Source organism: Tamandua tetradactyla, chromosome 4 (assembly GCF_023851605.1).
Source record: "Tamandua tetradactyla isolate mTamTet1 chromosome 4, mTamTet1.pri, whole genome shotgun sequence".
Lineage (NCBI taxonomy): Eukaryota > Metazoa > Chordata > Mammalia > Pilosa > Myrmecophagidae > Tamandua > Tamandua tetradactyla.
The window spans coordinates 52,824,944-52,845,724 of record NC_135330.1 but is presented as its reverse complement, the minus strand read 5'-3'; the positions used below and the strand labels follow the sequence as shown (position 1 = coordinate 52,845,724).

The 20,781-nt window shown below is 35.0% G+C and overlaps 1 protein-coding gene and 2 long non-coding RNA genes across 6 annotated transcripts in view; 1 reads left to right on the top strand and 2 right to left on the bottom strand.

The window, feature by feature from the left end:
* Positions 1-1,381: 1,381 nt before the first annotated feature.
* LOC143678956 (uncharacterized) lies at positions 1,382-9,813 on the bottom strand. Its single transcript, XR_013173498.1, has 3 exons — positions 9,675-9,813; positions 8,017-8,046; positions 1,382-4,372 (listed from the first exon to the last, which is right to left on the bottom strand). It is a non-coding gene; the product is annotated as an uncharacterized LOC143678956 (long non-coding RNA).
* Positions 9,814-9,927: 114 nt separating this feature from the next.
* LOC143678955 (uncharacterized) lies at positions 9,928-15,301 on the bottom strand. Its single transcript, XR_013173497.1, has 2 exons — positions 15,231-15,301; positions 9,928-10,088 (listed from the first exon to the last, which is right to left on the bottom strand). It is a non-coding gene; the product is annotated as an uncharacterized LOC143678955 (long non-coding RNA).
* A 103-nt stretch (positions 15,302-15,404) lies between these two features.
* KCNT2 (potassium sodium-activated channel subfamily T member 2) overlaps positions 15,405-20,781 on the top strand; it is a 450,533-nt gene continuing 445,156 nt past the window's right edge. For all 4 annotated transcript variants that reach the window (XM_077157297.1, XM_077157299.1, XM_077157298.1 and 1 more), the window contains exon 1: positions 15,405-15,766. In XM_077157297.1, coding sequence (XP_077013412.1) covers positions 15,672-15,766 — 95 coding nt within the window. In that variant the 5' untranslated portion in view covers positions 15,405-15,671. The remainder of the gene's footprint in view (positions 15,767-20,781) is intronic.

The following is a 20,781-nucleotide window of genomic DNA, read 5'->3' as shown; positions in this document are numbered from 1 at the left end:
ACCTCCTGTCTGCCTCCAACCTCTTCCTTCATTATTTCTTCATTTTATTAGGCTTAATTATTGTATAGTTGTAGCATTTACATTAAATTTATAACTAATTTTCCATTTTCTTCATATCTTAGGTTACAGTTAATTGGATTTATTTATTTATTTATTTATTTTACAACCAGCCCTTTCCAACTCTGGCTTCTCTGTTATTGAGAGCTTTATTTTGTTGCATCTTATTTTTCCCTGTATTTTACAATCAAAATTTTAAGACAGGCTTTTGGATTCCATTTCTTGATTTCTTGCATATTCATGAATTTATTTCTTTTATACTAAAATGTCAACTTGACTGCATATAAAAAAGTCTTGAGTCACACTTCCTTTTCCAAAGGACTTTATAAACATTATTTCACTTATGCATAACATGTGAGTATGTGGAAAAGTCTAACATCACTCCTCTGTATGATTTTCCACCTCAATGCCTATAGGATATTTTTTACTTTTTAAATAACTTTCATCAAATTTCAATAACCCTTATAAGTTACATGCTTATTTAGAGATTTAGGAAAAAGTATTAATAGACTTCCAATCTTCACTAATCTATCTCCCTGAGCTTATTTTTCTTCTACCTTTAATAAAATACTTATTGAATTATAACATAGATACAGAAATATGTGCAAATCATATGTCTAAGGCAGAATTAATTTTATAAAAGTAAACACACACATGTACCCAGCAAATGGATAAATAAATATTGCAATGTCACCATTCCACAAGTCCCCTCACATTCCTTTCCAGTCATAAGTCCCCCAAGAGAAATCGTTATCCTGACTTCTAATAGCTAAAACAGTTTTGCTTATTTTTTTAGATAAATAAAAAATAAAGAAGTTCTTCAGGAAAATAAAAATTCACATGGACACACAAAGACAGATGGAAAGTAATGTTATCTTCGTTTTTTTTTTTTTTTTTTACATGGGCAGGCACTGGGAATCAGACCAGGGTCTCTGGCATGGCAGGCGAGAATTCTGTCACTGAGCCATGGTGGCCAACACTATTTTCATTTTTGACTAATAAAATCATTTGGTTATTGAAAATATAATAGTGAATGAAAAAAGACATGTTGTTTTCAGTAACCACATTTGCATTAAATTTTGTGATCAATTTGAAAGGAAGTCATACTTCCAGGCATGCAAGTATCAGTGATTTTTCCTCCGTAAAAAAGATTAGTTTAGTTTTGATTCATTGCATAAGTTTAATAATGCCATTTTTTCTTTACCTTAGGCTACTGGTAACTGGTCTACCTAGCAAGGTTTTTCTCAAAAAGCAAATCAAAATGAAACACTTTTATTGAAGTATTACATACAAATGAGTATAAATCCTAAGTACAGCCCCTGGGTAATCAACACTAAAATAATTAAAAAGAAAATTGCCAAGAAGTTCCTCTTTACTATCCTCATTTGTACAACCAGAATGCTTTGGTTTTGCACACTATATAAACAGTATCATTCTATGTACTCTTGTCATTTCTTTCACTCAGCATCATATTTGTGAGATTCATCTTGTTTGTAGATGAAGTTCTTTTGTCATTGCGGTAACTAAATGACAATTTATCCATTGAACTGTTAAAAGACATTTGAGTGGTTTTGGGCCATTTCAATTAATGCTGTTATAGACATTTTTATAATGTTATATGGTTTTTGATGAACATATATATGACTTTTTAAAGTACATACCTAGGAATGGGATTGCTGGTTGTAGGGCGTGCATATATTCAGTTATAGTAGTTACTGCCAAAGGGTTCGCTAAAGTAACTGTACTAATTAATGTCCAGTCTTGTAGCAATTTGAGAGCTCTGGTTGCTCCTAATTCACCAGTTTTACCTGTTTGTTTTTTTTTTTCATTTTTGCCATTTATTGCATGTGTTTTTATTGATATTGCGTTGCAGTTTGATGTAACTTATTTATGAAAGCAATATCATCACATTGTTTTTTTTCCCTATGATCACATACAAAGACAGGTACTTTTTTCTATAACCCCTTAAAGTTTTACTTTGTGTTCAAGTACATACAAATGATTATTTATAACACACGTAAGAGGTGAACCTACCCATGATTAAGAAACAGAACATTACTGTGCCTTTGTGGAGTCCTTTACACATCTTTGAAATTCAGTATCTTCAAGAGCATCGCTTTGGTTTTTTTTTTTTCCTGCATTAATCACTTTTCATTGATTTTTTCCTCATTAATTGGCTTCAGAAGCAGAGGAATTGAGGTAACCATACTCCTCATTTCAAAGGTACCATATTTGTCTCATTTTCTTTACATATTCCCTTTTGTCACCACTTCTTGCTCCTCCTCTTTTCCTACAAATCTCAAACATGCTAAAATATGTTAAGTAATCATGTTTTGTACATGTTCTTCTAAAGCACATTTAATGTGGTAAAAATTATATTTTCCTGTATGTGTTGTACTAGTTCCTACTTCTTTTGTCAAGCATTGTGTTTTAAATATCTATCCTTGCTTACACGTGCATGGCTGCATAGTTTTTTATTACGTGCAGCCATCACAAGTAGCCTATCTATCTTCTCAGTGACTCACCTAAATTGTTCCAACTTCATGTGATCCCAATACTGATGTGCAGTGCACCTCTTTTTATCTTTCTCCTTATGGATGGTCATGAAAACTTCTCTGCTTATATATTTGGAGCTGTATTGTTGGCCCAAAGGTTTATGTATATCAAATAATTCACACTAATAGACTGTTCTTCAGAATGGGCAAACTAGTCCATACTCCTACAGAGTACATGAAGATTCCTGCATCCTTATACCTTATTATTGTTTTCATTTACATCTTGAGTTATTAATGTGTGTAACTATTTTTTCCTATACTTCATATATTTATTTCTTTTGGGGATGCAATTTCAGTGAATAGCTTGTTTTATATATTTTCATGTTTCTTTCAGTGAGAAATCATACCTTCTTTATTGTTGATGTGAAGACATTACTTAAATTGTATGCTGCTTATATAGTCTGGAAATTAACCACTTATTGGTTTTAGGTATTGTAAATGTTGGATTTTCCCAATCTGTTATTGATCTTTAATTTTGACCAGGTATATGTCTTTCACAAAAGCCACTGACTTTATTAGTTTCTCTTGTGATCAGCAACCTTGATGAGTTTCTCCTTTATTCACACTTAATATTTTGTCAATTAGTTGTTTCTTCCAATATTATTCTTAGTTTTCTTCTTGTGAATCAACTTAGCCTAGAGAACAGTATGTCCTTTCTAAGTAAAAACAAAAACTTTCCTTCTTCTCAGAAAAGCATACTTATATTAAATCTTCCATATCTATGATGGATATCTAATCAGTTTTATTTCGTCTTTTATTTCATGTCATTTTGCTTTATTCTCTTTAAGCCTGCCCTCCAAGTCCCAAAATATGAAATATTTTGTGTATGTGCAAGTGCATGTGTGTACACTGCTTCCAACATCGCTTTGATATCTATAGCTGTTTTATATTTCTCTGACATACATTTTTTCTTGAGTTCTATAATCTTATTTTTTATTTCCGGGCTTGTAATTATTTTCTTCTCATTTTCTTTACTGTTTTGGAACTCATAAAAGAAGACTCGATATCTTTTAATTTATTGTATGACTCTTATTCTAATGGTATTTTCTTTACCTGTATTTTTCCTTCTTGCATTGCTGTTTTCCTATCTTTTTGTTAGCTATGAGTATGCCATCCATCATTATTTCTTTCTGATTTTTACAAATTTGGAATTGGGCACATATAATTGGTTTAAATAGTTGCTGAAATAAAATCAAGGGTGAGAAGATATTAACTGAAGCATGTCCTCATCATCCCTGTTTCGTCATCTTTTCAGAAAAAGTCTTTAATAGGTTATTTGTTTTATTCACATCTGGTGAGCAGAAAGTCTACAGAATTTTCAGAGTAAAGTCCTGTGGTCCTGATATCTAAGATACTTTCATCATTTATTAACTTATTTTCAGATGGCTTTGATTATCTGACACCAAGCTGATCATGGCTTATGCATTGTCCTCTCACCCCCTTTCTGAAAAGATGATGCACTTTCTCAGCCTTCTCTTACTCATCAGTCTTGCTATAGAATACCTGTATCCATTCATTCCTTCTATATAGGGATCATTGATACTTCCAGAGCTGTGGAAAGAGATCTCTGCATTATTCAAAGTATCTCGAGGAGTTTGGACTTGCTCTTGTCACTTTCTCACACTTTGGTCCCAAAGATTTTGTTGTTTTGTTTGTTTTGAGTTGGTGTGGCTGTCTCTTAGATCCATTGTAGTTTTAGTTGTCTCCACATTTTACACTTGGTGTTGCTTCAGTTGGCACTATAGAACAAAACTGATAAGCTTGCAGGAAGGAAGAATGCATAATCATTATGTTAAAATAAGATAAAACATTTTTAGTAAAATATTTTCAACTGCTTATGTTTTAAAGCTTCCTATTATTTTGAATTTTTTTTTTTTAATGGGATCAGTTGGTCTGATGCTTTGTGGTGGGTGTATAGTTACTGCAGAATGTAAAGTTTGGGATCTGAACATGGACTGTTAGTCCATGCAATGATTTGAAAATTAGTATTCGAACAGCAGTGGAGTTGCTGAGTTAAAATATATATATATTAAAAATGTTACACTACTTAGCTAATTAGGAAAAAGCCTGCTATTGGGCCAAAAATGACTATTCATAATACTATTAAGGAGAATGTCATATATGATACAGATATATACATTCTGTTGGAAGTAAATGAACTTGTCTCCAAGTTCAACAACTTCTGGCAGTTATCTTGATATCACAGGGAGGGATATAGAAAGCAGAGCGAATAAATGCAGAGAAACCAGCTTCTGATCGTCATCAATAAACCACTGTCTTTATCAAGCCTTTGCTGAAACTGCTTTACCTCCAAATTTTTCAGTTATGTGAGATAATAATTTTCTTTAAATTTTTTATGATATTGAGGATCAGGTACTCTGTCACTAGGTGATACACCATGTCATGTGGGTCATTCGTTTTTAAAAATAGTGATAAAATCTCCATGTCTAAAAATTATAACCTGCTAAGTGGAGTATGTCACCTTTACCTTAATATTCTTTGATGTCCTTCTTCCTATGACTGCACCTGTTCTATCTAACTAGGTCTAGTTCCTTGATTTGTTCTCCTGTATTGAGCATCCATATTTCACTTTTGCTCGATCTGTTGACTTGGGACTTGGGTCTCCTTTTACAGATCAGTCCAGCCTCTAAAGTGTCCCTAACATTGATCTATTTGCTACTATTGGATTATAATCTGGACAACTAAATTTTCTCTCCCATTTGATTCATTTTTGCTTACTAGCTTTCATTTGATACTAGTTTAAATGACTTGACTTCTAGTTAGCTCTTTCTAAGCAGAACCGAGGTTCACCTAGAAATTTGGACTCATTCCTTCATCTTCGATTGGGTTTAATAGGGAGCTGATCCTCAGCTGGATATTTTAGCAATGAAGGAAAATGAGATAGGGAAGAAGGACGAATTGGTGGGAAATTAATATACATCTGATTTGTGTGGAGATTATAATCAAAATATTGGCCCCATTAGATCCATTTTCTAATTAATTAAACTATGGATAAAATATTCGTGAAAAGTTGTCTGAATCAACCAGATAAACCATTTAATTATGGCCTTAGAGAATTTGGTCGTCAACTCCTGGGAAAATCATCTATTTTAATTCAGAAATTAGTTGAAAACCCCACTTTTGGCTGCCAGGTCATTAATATCATAATGGCACTCAGTACTTCTATATCACACTGTGCAACTTGGTGACTTTCACAGTGCTTAAGTGCAAGGAAGCTTGTAAGCTCATAGGCAAAAAAAAAGAAAAGAAAAGAAAATGCAGAGGATAAATCAGATTTGAGCTCCTATTTATGTTTTTTAAATCTAGTACTAATATTTATGATATCATATACAATAATCTGTAATTCAATATATTTTGCATTGATATTTGAGTGGGAGGTGGTGAACTTGCTCTTGACTATTGATTTGGCTATGACATTTCCAGATTGCTTTTTGCCATATCCTTATTTTCTACAACCATAAAGTTTGCGTGGATCCAGTGTAAAAATTGCATTACTCATTTAGCTCTGTAGCACATGTTCAGCTTGTTGCATCTGAACTCAATATGGTGCACTTTTTTCTTTTTTGCTTTGCATGTGAATATAATTCAAGATACTTGTTTTAATTTTAAATGCTTATGTGATCTGGCTTCTAACTAGAGAATATTTAAGGTACTTTTCTGATTGTCCACATTTATTATTTCCATGGGTATTCCGAAGAATCACTGAGGAGTCAGATTTTTTTTCTTTTTAATTTTTGTACATTTATGTTGTTTCAATTACCCTACCTATACAAACTTTAGTTCATCTCTTGAAAGGTAATCAAAGCTGTTGAACCAGTTTTGTGAAATTTGAAAATCATAATTAAATTCATTAGATGCTAAACAGCAAAGAGGAGTTTATATTAAGAAACTACTTCTAAAAATGCATATGCCTACAGTTTGAAAAAGACATGTAATAAGAATAGCAAATGATGTGCTGAAAACCAAATCATTCTCAAAGATTTAGATGTATTAATGTACTTGACCTTCTAATTATTCTATTTTATAGATGGGCATTCTAATTAGTCTACTTTATAGATGGGCAAACAAAAACATAGCAAATAAATTGTCTAAGGTCAAGCAACTAAAAAATGCCTGTGTCAGGATTTAAATCCAAGCAGTCCCAATTCAGAACTAGCATACTTGATCATCAAATAATATTGCTCAGATAGTTGGTTGAGGGAATCAGGAAGGAAGAGGCAGAGTGAGTGACATTGGGGTCTGGTGTGGGAAGAGGCAAAAGTAAAGCAGGTTTTAGGTGAGGATATGCCTACCTCCGGAATTCAGAGCCTAAATCATGGTACTGCAGGAGATGATTTTCTGAGATTTTATGTGTGTGTGTTTGTGTGCATGTGCGTGAAACCAGTATGACTTTCGTAACCCTCAGGCTAAAGTCATCAAGAAGGGTGCAAGGCTAATATTTACATTGAAAAGGGGATACGTACTTTCAAATAACAGATGCGCATGCTGAATTAAATAATCCAAAATCATACAGCTAAAAAGACTTGAAATCACTAATAATATTTCACCTTTATGGCATCAACTTCTTCAATGACATACCTCTAGCATCTCACGTTCTATACTTTTGTTCTTTCCCTGGAAGACTGAATCCCGACTGCTCAACTGCTTATGACAATGCCTATTGACTTCTCCTTATTTTTCCAGTGCATAAATATGAGTATTCAAGGTGTTGTCATTAGTAGTAATAGTCGTACATTTCATTCTTATTTAAATACAATAATAGAAAAATATACTAAATTTAAATACACTTCTGTACAAACCAAGATGGTAATGGACACTTTATACTTTGAAGTGGTGAGCTATCTCAAAATAACTTAGAAATCCAATTTGTGTATGAAGATAATATAATTAATATTTATAATAATTTTATAGGTAAAGAAAATATATGAATGAATGTCAAAGATCATATGTATGCGTATCAGCAATCTCGATGTACCACTAGCCTATGATGGTATGACAGCATGGAAAAGAGTGTGAGATTTTTCTATTAGGCAACATTTTTGCCTTTTAATTGTTGCCATATGCTGTGTATATGCCTTCATAGTGTTTGCATTAGAAACTACTGTTACTTTGTGGCCTAGGGGGAAGTTATTCTGAAATGCCTATTGATTGATTTATTTTATTTTACTTTGTGTCCATTTAATCATCTTCAAAATTAAGAAAAATATATTTTATCAATCAATATTAATCATCTTTAAAATGAGGAAAATACATATTTTATCATATTGTACAATATGATACATTTTATACTAATGAGTCAGGATCATGTTTAATATTGGGGTAGATAGATAATAATTATATACTATGAGGTGTTTATATATTATGGAACCCATACAAGACTCACCCAAACTCTTGCTTCTTGCAGGCTGGATTTCTAAATAATGAAAATCAATTGAAATAAGAGACAACATTTCACATGCACGTAAAACCATTTCATGTATTTTTTTCCTTCTTTCAAGAATTACTCTATATTAAAATCAAAACCCACATGGGAGAGGACCTACCATACCTCAATATGTTTCTGACAACATGCTTTTAAAATTTCCATGCTTTATTTACTTAAGTATTACATATATATATGCAAAGATACACTCACCCACATTTTAAAAAGTCTATAGGTACAATGAAATTTTCTCAGGTTGGAATTGAGAAATTTATGTAACTATTTGAGCACATCTTTTTTCCTTCCTCTATTTTTCTCTCCTTTCTTGTTTTGTTTTCTATCACTCAGCAAGCATTGTTTTTGAATGCATAGTAAACACTGGATACTGTTCTATAAGCTGACAAGATAGGCAAAGTTCTTTCCTTAGAGCTTATATCCTTTTTTTGATATCATCATTTTGGGGATTTTGGGCAGAAAAATATAAATAAATATAATAAATAAGATAGTAATAAATGCTTTTTAAAGGTAATTAAAATTAGCTGATATTGGAGGGAGTGGCTAGGTGACATCCTTATACTGGATGATCTGGGAGACTTTCTCTGATGAGGTAGTATTGAAGTTACTTCAAGAAGGAGGCAGCTGTGTGAAGAGGAGGAAAAGGGAAGTCCAGGGAAAGCAAACACAGAATGGAAAGAACCTCAGATGGAAAAGGAGAGTGGAACATTGTGGATGAAGGGAAAGTGATATAGCAATTTTATAATTTACATTACTAAATGGTAAACAAAAGCATCTACAAGTTATTGAACAATTCAAATATATTGGAAAAAGCATGACCTTTGGGGTTAAAAAACCCAAGGATTTGAATCTTGGCCTAGCAATTACTAGCTAGGTAATATTTTCTGGGCCTAACTTTTCACATCTGTCAAATTAGAAAAGTGCTATTTTTTGTTCTATAGCTCCTAACATAATTTCTGGGACATAATAATTATCACACTGTAGCTATTAGATTTTCCCACTATTATTAACAATAGTGTGTTCTCATGTTGGAATAGTGGCAAAGATATGGCTTATTCCATTCACATATTCATGCTTTCATTCACTCATAATAAAGACAATTCACCTGCTAACTGCTGAGTATTGTGAAAGAAGGCAAAGTTGTAGCAGCCAATGTTCATGTCATGTTCTAACATGACAATGTTCAGGTGAACGGGAGTGCCTCCTTCCTTCTATTGATGGGCGGGATTTGGGACACTAGCAATGTAACGATGGGATTATATACAATAAAATTGTAGTCCCCACCTGATAGAGATTTTTTCTTCATAAAATGCACATTTTTTGAATAAAGAATAATTCAGGTTTGATTCCTGAATTGTAGGAGATCATACATCAAAGCTATTGACTCACACTTGGCACCAAATAACTCCCTCTTTGGCTCTCTGTCCCCACCCCCACCACAAACAGTCACATTGAAGAAGGTTTAGAAGCAGATAGATGGCGATGGCATGTTATCCTTAAGAGCGATGCTGAATAACATGCACTTAGAGAAAACTGGTAGAAGAAGAAAAGATGCAATCAGGGAGGTCACAAAGCATATTACTGTTAATATATTAAACTGTTACCTGTTTCTTGCAAGATTTCCATCCTAGGCTTTGCCTTGTTTGAAGACAAGACAGTTTAAAAAGACTGACAGGGCAGTGTGATGGTGGCTCAGTGGCAGAATTCTCGCCTGTCATGCCGGAGACCCAGGTTCGATTTTTTTTTTTTGCCTGCCCATGAAAAACAACAACAACAACACTAGAAGTGTTATATAAATTATATGAATTATTGCAACATCTTTATAAATCTCCAAATGACCTTCCTCTATATTACATACCTGTGACTTTCAAGTTTAATGTTTGAATTAAATATGATATTCTGCTTTTTCAATCCCTCTCTTCTGCTTCTTCTTTTCAGTGTAGCTGAAATAAAAATGATTCTGCTCATGTAGCTGGATATGCTTAGAATATGGGACAGGTTTTCTTACATTTTCATTTCTGTAAAAAGAATCAATTTTAGCTTGAATCAAGGGTCACAGAGAAAAATACAGAAACACATATCTCTTTACTGTGGCAGTAAAAGCTGAATTCCCTTCTGACTTTGCCCCCGCCTCTCTAATCCCTCCTTCCTGTTCAGTTACCTTTGGGGTCTCAAAATCAGCCCTTCTCTTTCCTTACAGTACTAACAACTCATTGCATTATTCCTCCTTAGTTTCAACAACCACATGTCTAATGATAACTTTCAATTTTATATCTTTGTTCAAGAATTTGCTCTTGATATGCAGACCCATACATTAAAACTTCCTTGACACCTCTATTTTACCTTCTACAGAGGGCCTGAGTGAAATCATTTTCTCTCTGTATTCCTATCTCTAATTATATTTCTGTATTCCCATCTCATCCTACAATGATATTCTGTACCTACTTACTCTTGCTAGAAGCCTGGAAAGTATATGTTTGATTCTTTGTTCTCCGTTAACTTGCACAATGTCTCAATTATTAAATCCTGTCTTTTTAATTTTCTATAAATCAGTCTTCTACTTTCCATCCACCTCCCACCGCTGCCTTATTTCAAGCAAGTGGCGTATCTCACTTGAAATACGTGTGGTTCATAAATGGTCTCCCTTCTCCCAGTCTCAGCCTCCCCACCAATCAATTATCTCCATGGCTGCAACAGTGATTTTTCTGAATGCAAACTGAGCTCTGTCAGTTATCTGCTTAAACTCTTCAAACGATTCATCATTGCCTCAGGAAAAAACTCCAAACTTGTAGGCAGGGTATACAAGGAGTGCGCAAGTAAGCTCCTTAGTGAAATCTTGCATCCTGAGCTTCCATTACCTGTACTTTTGCATTTCCTGAAACCCACTGTGATTTCTCTAGATCTATTATTTGTATTTTTATATTTGCTGCTGCTTCTAACTCCATTTTATTACTGCACTCTCTACTCATTCTTCCGTATAGATGACCCCTCCTTCAGAAAGTCTTCTCTGATTTTCAAAAGAAGAGAAATAACAGAGATGTCTCTATGTTCTCCCTAGCAACACAGCAATCAGTGCTAATTACTGTTGAGACTATTCCCTTCTAATGTAATTTCTTCATGGTATGTCTTTCTGCACTTACTCTCCTTTCCTCTACAAACCATGAGAAGTTTAATTCATAATAATTGCTTAATAAAACTTTGTTGGAAGACTAGAACATGTATCTCCTTCACAATAAGATGTTATGCAACTTAATGATGGGTTTTGAATGGATGTAGATCATCTTGTCTTTTTCTGCTTACACAGATGAGGTGAAGTGAGTAGCCTAGGATATAGAATGTTTCTCTTTTTAAATTTCATCTACAAATAACTTTTACAGGGCTATGTAGACATAATCATTGATATTTTGCAGAATTTTGATATAAAAATGATATATGTAATGCACCATACTTTTGATGTTTGGGTTAAAATCTCTCATATTTTATGACTGCACCTATGTTCATTATTCACAAGGCAATTAGCAACAAATTGTGAGTTGTTAATAAAATCATTCTTCATTCATGGGCTTGAATCTTTTCTTTTTGTGCTAAAATAGTCATATAATTCATCAACATTCTGGAAATCAGGGATTTTTAAAAAAGACTATTTTTCCACTGAAAAGAGAGGGGGGAATTTGCAGATAACCTTAAACACATTCCTTAGAAGAAAAAAAACTCATAAAATAGAGAATGTCTTCCCTTTACTCTTCATTCTTGACACTTACGCTGTACCCTACTAGCTAATAATTCATAAAACTTTTGTTGAATTCTGTTTTGTTAATATAATGCCAACATATTCTATTGCTTTCGCCTACACTAAAAAGTGGTTAAGGGGCTTAAGAACACGTATATATAAGGTACAAAATTGTAACGGACAGAACCAAGTTTAAAACTGTTTCCTAAAATCCAATCTCATATCAGTAGAATGAAAGCTTTCACACACCTACAGAGGAAAAGAGTCTATGACAGAAGAGATTAAAAGAGTGCAATAAAAAAGGCAACCAATGCAAAAAAAAAAAAAAAAAAAAAGAAAGAAAGAAGAAAATATATTTTACCAGTAGGGAGTAACATGACATGATAAAAAGAAAGTTCAGAAAGGCAGGTGGGAGAAGTAAAAGTCAACATTAATGACCAATATAAAGGTCTGTCCATAAACTGAAAAGAAAATAGAAACGAGTTTGTAGTTCCATTTCCATATATAGTTTCAGTGCTCAAGTATTGCCATATTTTATTTTAAGTAATTCCATGTAAAAAAATTCTTATATTTATTAATATTTTTATTTTCTTAAATTTAAAATTACAAGCTACTTTACTTTGACAACCATATTAAAGGACACAGAAAATTAGTGTATTGTTAATCTAGTGGGTTCTAATTGGTTTTTGTTGGGGTCTGCGTCATTTATACCCTTAGCAGTGGCACTTTGACTCTATTGCTGAGAAAATATTATTTATTTGTTCATTTATTTCTGTTTAATGTATTTACCCCTTCCTTAATTGTTAGTTCAAAATCATCGGGACACTTGAAAACCATAGAATTAAAACTGTCACGAATGTGTAAAACAACAGTGCACAACTTTCTTTTAAGAAAAATTTGTGGTTTACTCTATAAACGTCAGCATCTAAGGATTCTAACACTCAATCTTGTTTCTTTTTTACTGCTTGAAACCTGAGTCTGCTACTAACACATAAATATTTCGTATTTTTAAGTCATCCAAATATATGAAGTCAGAGTATTATAATAATAAGCATTTCAAACTAGAAGGTTAAAGTGAATTATCATAGAGTCATTTCAATAACAGATGGTAAAGTCCAAAATACAAGGTAGATATTTTCCTTTTTTGCACAGCCTAATAATGTAATGTTATAATTTTCTGACTTGGCACAATGATTACAAAATTTCATGCCAAAGAAGCAAAATAAAATATATAACTTTGACTCTGGGGCTAAAGCAAATGTTAAAAAAAAGTTAATGTTTTAGGTTTAAGAGCTTTAAAGCATCTCAATACGTATTTATTGAGATTTTGCTATGTTGACGTCATTGTGCTGGAAAGATAAGCATTGGGAGAAGGGAAGAGATGTAAAAGAAATGCACAAATACTGATGGAGAATGGCAGAATATAAGCAAAATACTCATAAGATGTGTCAAGAGTTTAAAGGAAGAAGGCATAGTAATCATCTGGAAGAATGAGAAATCTAATGGAGAATATCAGTTCAGATATGAATGGAAGAATGAGTAGGATTTTGATGGTAGAGACATAGGATGTGACTTTATTTCCACTGGGATTCTTCTGGTTTAGGTAGCCAACCTCTTTAATCTGATATTAGACATTTCGTTGATTTCTTCCTGCATTTCTAGTCTTCTTTACAGAACTTCCCCCTCCATGAAGTCTTTTGAGAATTTATTATACAGCATTAATCACTACGTCCTGGGAACGCCAAACCTTTTCTTCCCTCTTTGCCTCTACTCATGCTATTTCCTAGGCTTCACATTTCTTCCCTTCCCTTAAATGTGATGCAAAGGAATTAGGGTAGACTATATTATGTATTAAAGATAAAAACAAAACAAAAAACAGGTTCTTAATCCCATTCCTGTGTGTGACCCCATTTTTTATCTTTGGTATGCTGTATGGCAGGGTCACATTTCATTATTTTTCCATATGAACATCCCATTATTGCAGCACTATTTGTTGACTTGTTTGTTTGTTTTTTTGTGGGGAAGTGCATGGACCAGGAATTCAACCCAGGGCTCCCACATGGCAGGCAAGAATACTACCACTGAACTACCCTTGTACCCTCCATCTTAAATAGGACCTTTGGTAGATGTTATTTTTAGTTAAGGTGTAGTCAAATGAACCCTAATGGGTCTTAATCCTATTATTGGAGTTCTTATAAAGAGAAAGCAACAAGAAAGGGCCATAAACCAGAAGTCAGCAGCAACAGTGAAGAGAAAGGAGAGGGCATCATCAAAAGAAAGCCAAGGAACCCAAGGAACCCAAGGATTGCCAGCCTGCCAGAATTCTATCCATCCCTGGAAGAAACAAGCTTTCCTGTCTCCTAAGCCAGGAGACAACAAAACTCCTGTTGTTTAAGGCAACCCATGGTGTGGCATTTGCCATAGCAGACTGGAAACAAAGACAGGAATATAAACTTAGTTCATTTTCAATAAATCTTCCTTGACCCCTTTATGAATAATTATGTTATATCCCAAGTATTTCCATATTTTAAAAAATATTGATTATAGCATCTATCATCTTGTATTACTTCAACATGAGTATGGTAGTCTTGGTATCTTCTGGATCTTAACCCGGTGTTTGTCAAATGGTAAGTATTCACTGTCTTTTTGTATCTTGATGAAATGACTCCTTGGGTGAAAGAACATTAACAGCAAACAGAACTAGGGCAGGCATTTAGCAGGGTTCCAATAATCGGTGGTTTTACTGAAAAATAAATTCTGGTCTGCTGAGTTCACTTCTTTCTCTGAGGATGTGCCACAAAAAGGAACATTCCAAAGACTAAGGCGGTGAAGACTAAGGCGGTGCAACCTGGAAGTGCACACTGAAAAGCAACGACGGTTGTAATAGTAATTTACTACTATATAATCTTCAATGCATTTCAATGTGCTTTCCCAGGCACCATGTAAAAGCTTCTCTTCAGCGGCCTAACGTGGCCCTTCATTCTTTTCTAGGATCACGTTCCTTCTTTCAGAATGTGAGAAAAAAATATGGGGCTTTCCTAGGGCTTAAAGCGGGGATTCCCTCTCCAGGAACTTGCATTTTTCACCCCGCCCTCCCGGTTGAAGAGATCAAAGCGAAGGAGCTCCCAGCACTTTGAAATCCTTCAAGCACCCAGCGTCCCCTCCTTCCAGAGAAGGGTCTGGAATCCTCAAATTAGCTCGCCCACATTGGTTGTCCCTAAGGCACCCCCCCATGCAGTCACTGTGTTATGCTAACGACGGGAAGTTTCATTGGCTCGGCCTTCAGCTTCGCTCGGGGGAAACGCGAGGTTGGCGGCTTCTTGGACCCAAACCCACCGCCCCCGGCTCCCTCCTGCCTGGGCTGTGCCGGGAGCGCGCCAGCCTGAGGGAACTGCAACCCGGAGGCTGCCCTCGGAGGGAAACCTTTTACCTGCCTTTTAGGAGAGTGCTTCACCATTAGGTTGAGCTCATTTCCACCGCGTACCCCTCTTTCTAGGCACCGCGCGGATTTTCCGCCTAAGTAACTTTTGCACTCCCGCCCCCCCCCCCAGTTCTGGGACCAGAGGCGGTACCGAGCTGGGGGCGGTTCCGTGGCAGCGTTGATTCTAGTCAGAGCCAGACTTTTGCTCCAGGGCTTGGTTTGCATCATCCCCATCACACCCTTAGGAAAAGAGGAGCCAGCCCCCGTTCAGCCTCAGCTTCCGGCTCAAAGCAGACCCCTTCCCTCCAACCCAACCCCCTTTCCCTTCTTCCGTCCCTTTCTCGGCCACATTAAAAAAAAATTCTTTTCCCTCTATCCTGCACTATCTTCTTTCTTTCTCCCTTCTCCTCATCCATTTATTGTTTTATGCTTCCCACTCTTTGAGGAAGGATGGTTGATTTGGAGAGCGAGGTGCCCCCTTTGCCTCCTAGGTACAGGTTTCGGGATTTGCTGCTAGGGGACCAAGGATGGCAAAACGACGACAGGTGAGTAGCGTGGTGCAGTGCTGTTCAGTAAATACGGCTGGAAAAGAGACGGGGCTGGGGGCTGCTGAAGGGAGAAGGAGGGAGAGGAGGAGAGGTAGCCAGAAAGGGAGACTATGAGACTGGGGGAGGGAGTAAAAGGTGCTCTGATATGTCTCCATCTTGACTCAATGGAGCAGTTGCCAGAGATGAGGAACTCTTTTCCTTTTCACTTTCTTGTCCTTGCGATGTATCTATTCCCTTTATTCGGTGTTTATTCTTTTGTATTTCTGTGTTTTCCTAGGGTGCGTATCAGGCTAGTAGGAGAGGTACAATGCATTCAAATGGCACGCCGCGTCAGTGCCACATAATTTTCATTTTTTTTCTTCAATTGTTTTTAATGAAATTCGAAAATGTATCCAAGTTGATTGAAAAAGCACGTTAGGAACTTAAAATCTCCTGCACCTATTTACTTTACTCCTTGTCAGTGATGTCTTGATTAGGTGTGTCTACTTGCCACTGGGAATTATGTCCTGTTTAAACATTTGTAGTTGCAGGTAGACAATTGGTTTGAATATGTAATAGGTAATTAGTGAAAATGACAACCTTTGCAATAAAAAAAAATCACTTTGAACAGGTAATTGCAACAGTTATTGATGATGGTGTTTTATAGCATGATACAGCCTTTGCATAATTAGTGTATTTACAGCCAATATGATATGTTTCAAAACTGATGTTTCAAAACAAGAATATTGACTATTAGCAAACTGTTGCCCATGTGTTTTGTCTGTAGCACAAACTACTTTGCCCAGTTAAACTTCTGAAATTCTTCCTGCTACCTCTGTCTCATTTACTTAAGAAGCATACCTTGCGTGTGATTGAATTTAGTATTTTCCGGAATAGTCATTTCGTGTGTCACATGCCACAATTCCCCGTTTTAAAATAATATATGAATGTTGACTCAGTTTGTCAACTCAATTGAAATGTTTTCTTGAAGTTCATTTGATATTGATGTTTAATTTTAATTACATAAAAGATCCATTATTGGTCCAATCCAGCACCTCCTCCCGTCACCACTGAGCAATACACCCTCCTTTTCCCTGCCGCCTCATCTCTCAGCACCAACTTCTCTCCCTATACACATAAGGATTTTATCTCGACACCAATTATGTACTTCTTTGGCCTTAGATTGGTAATTTAAAAGGATATGGATGTTTCCTAGAGGATCATATTTGAATTTCTTCTTTTTTTAGACAAAAATGCATGCATGGGTTAAAAATTAAAAGAGCAAATATCAAATAACCAGTATACTCGTTGATTGAAGATAAAGAAAAGAATATTTTAAACAACTTTGCAACAATGTGAGTTGATATATAGATAAAATACTAGCCTAGTTAAACTTATCAAGTGCTCATAGTGTTCATAAGTGCCTGAATCTATATATATTTCAGGACTTCAGGGTCATCATGCAGATTAGAAATCCTCATTTTAGAAAGTGTGCGATTGAGCTGAATACATAGAAGGCATATTTTGGATGTGGTCATGTGGCAGGGTTTTGTTTTGTTTTTTTAACAAAAATCATATCCAAGATGTTATTTGTTCACGTGATTGACCTCATTTTTCTAAGGATGCTGCAGAAATATTTCAGTAATTAAGACTTTTGGTTAGTTGAATACTACCTAAATGAATCGCTGCTGTATTCAGAGAAAACTTCTTTTGTACGTTTAAAATATCTTGCACAATAGAAAGTTTATGATAGTCCAATTTTAACTTAAGAATCAAAGCATATTTGCTATTAAGATGAGATGTGTATCAATTTAAAAGTTGTTCAACCATTTTTAAAAATTTGATGGATTTTGTGGCTTCATGAAAATTAATATTTGGTTTTGTGCAATTTTGTGTTAATGCAAATTTTGGAATTTGCAGACAAGATCCCTGGAGTCATAGGGACCCAGGCTTTAGTGCTTTGCCTGTTCACTCCCTAGCTCACTGGCCTTGTGAAAGTTATTCAGCCATGATGAGGATCAATAATCTTATTTCTGCAATGGTGATACTACTATCTATCTCATGACATTTTGACAAGAGGGTGGAGAGAGAGCTAAAGGGCTACTTGGCACTAAGGACTTGGTGCTGTAGCACTTGGCATTGTAGGACTTACTTGGCACAAGCACTTCCTTGTACTTTACCCATGCCATGTTATCTCAGTCAGTGCTTACAGGATCCCTGAAAGGTAGGTAATTATTTTAAAGACTGAGAAACTGAATTTCTGGGAAGTTAAGTACTTGCCTTGAGCCTTAAATAATATATAATTTAATGAAGACATTTGAGTGAAATTCTTTGCGATTCACATCTCAAGGAAACCTTAAATTCTTTTTAGTTAATTGGTTTAAATCTATAAGAATAATTTTACAGCACCATCATAATTTGGGTGGTTACTAAATGTTAGTTCCCATCCTCTCTTCTGATTTGCAGTTTGAGCTTCTTTTATTCTGTAGAATACTAAACCAATATGCAGCAAGTAAAACCATCTTTTTTACCTTCAGTATGGTCTGAAATTCCTCTCTGAAATTAACTATGAGTAGCAGTCACAGTTATTTCAGTTATATTCATGGACTCAGTTCCTATGCATTTGAGGAGGAAGTGCCCATTCATATAAAAATAGGCAAATGGTTCCCACCAACAGATGCATTTTGTGCTCTGCCTATGTTCTCTAGGCTGCTTTCTATGACACCCTCTGTGAGAGTGCCCCCCTTTCCCCCACAGGTATCAAGAGCACACTAGAACACTTTGGAGAGGAAGCCGAAAGTGCCACTGATAAATGCTTCGGGAAGCAGCCCTCAACCGATCATGGATAGGGGATTGTTGGACCTTAACTTTCCTATCCCTCTCCTTAGGATAACTTTGTAGAATGTTTTACACTGTGTACAATGGTTTTTGAACTCCAGTTGCTCACAGTGGAAATCGGCTTGATAATGAAAGCCAATTCCCAAAGAAACTACCTACACTTTAATCCTTATCTCAAAGTCTCCTTCTGTGGGAACTTAAACCTAGATGGGTATCTTCTGGATCTAGAGAATAATATCCTAGATAGGATGTAGGAAGGTAGACAGACACATTCTAGCAAACTCCTTACTTTGAGATAAGGAGTTAAACCTTTTTTTTGCATGGGCAGGCACGGGGAATAGAACTCGGGTCTCCTGCGTGGCAGGTGAGAACTCTGCCACTGAGCCACCGTGGCCCGCCCATATTTCAATAGAGATTTGTTAACTGTGAAAATGAGTGAGGCATAAGATAGGCAGATAAGGGGTGGTGTTAAGAGAGAATACGGGTGAGTCTGTCAGAATACAGGAAGTGTGTACTCCATGCTACAGTTTTTCTTAGAACTAAACTTGCAGGGGTCATCTAGATATAGAGTGTCACTTTTCAATAGGAAATAAATAAATAATGCACAAATGTAAGCAATGTATATGTTGCACACATGGAATGTATATGCTGTATATATAATATATATACTACATATGTGAAATGTGTATGTTTGTGCGCTAATATACATAAATGCCCACACATATATTTATAGTCTCAGTCTCAGTGCCATCTTTATATAATTACTTTTCCCTCATTTGCATTCTGATATTCTTTTTTGGAGTGGGACTTAGAAAACAGACACAGCAGTGCAAAGAATTTAGCTTGTTGTTGGTATTATTTCTGTGGGACCATAAAATAAGGGAGAGTTGCTGAACAAGATCACTGCTTGTGCCTTAGGGCTGTCTGTCACATATAAAGTGCATATTTTGTTGCTCTGGCATCCTAAAACACAGAAATCTCATTCAAATGGTTCATATACTATTGCTTTAATGATCATTCATCCATTCGACAAATATTGCAATGTGTGCTACATTTCAGGGCCTCATAGAATATAAAGAGGAATATGAAACAGTGGCTGGTCTGGGGGGTATTCACAGATAGCGTTAGAAGTGGATTTCTCTCCAGAATATTGACAGTGTGGCTTATGTTTTGATGATGTCTTTGAAGAATGCCCATTGTATGACTTTGCCAAGAAGATCCTACACCATTTACTGGTATGATATTCAAAAAATTTGCTTGAAAATAAGGTAGTTGAATTTATTATATTAGAGGAACATCAAGGCATTCAATATATTTTGAATCTAATATTAAGAATATTTAGTATCTCCATAGTTATTCTCTAGTTGAAACTAACATATCGAGAACTTGAAGTTAACTCATTTTATTTGGGAGCCATTCTGTGATATGTAGAATAGTTGTACTGTTAAAATCCATGCTTTCTTTTTTAATACAGCTATCATTTATGCAATAATAAAGATTTAGTGTATTCACATACAACTGAAGACTGTTTAATTTCATGTTTTGAATACTTTCGGACAGTTAGGGCAAACATTTCTCACCTTTCATTCTGATTTAGTAATTTAAAGTTTGGAACACAATGAACTTTATGTGAATAAATTGTCACAACTCCAATTACTGTTAATGGACAATTCTCAGTTGTAGTCATAGAAGAGTAGGTCATTTATTTAAGATCATTTTAGTTTTCAAAAATCAGGTCAGTTGTTTCAGCGTCAGCATTTTTAAGTGTATCTTTCAGATTGTATAGGTGGCATTTGAAAGTAATGAAAGCATTGTACTGTAGTGATTCAAACCATAAGAGATTTGAACAAAGAGTAGAAGTCAATCAATTAAAAGTATAAGAAGTATGTATAAAATTAGGAAAATGTTTCAGTGACTTTTGGAGTGTGCACAATTTTAGATGTGGTACACTGCACAATATACTATTTTATATATTCTAATTAAATTGGTGGAAAGTGTTTTGGATTGGCAGATGACACATTTTTTATGTTACTAATTTTATCTCCCATGATTATACATTATTTTGAAAAGTAGTAATTTACTTTAAAGTACTTAACCTAATTTTTTTAATATTCAGCTCAATAAATACATTTTTAAAATATTTTAAATGTTATAAAAAAGAATATGTTGTTTTACTGCTTAATTTTAGACTGGAA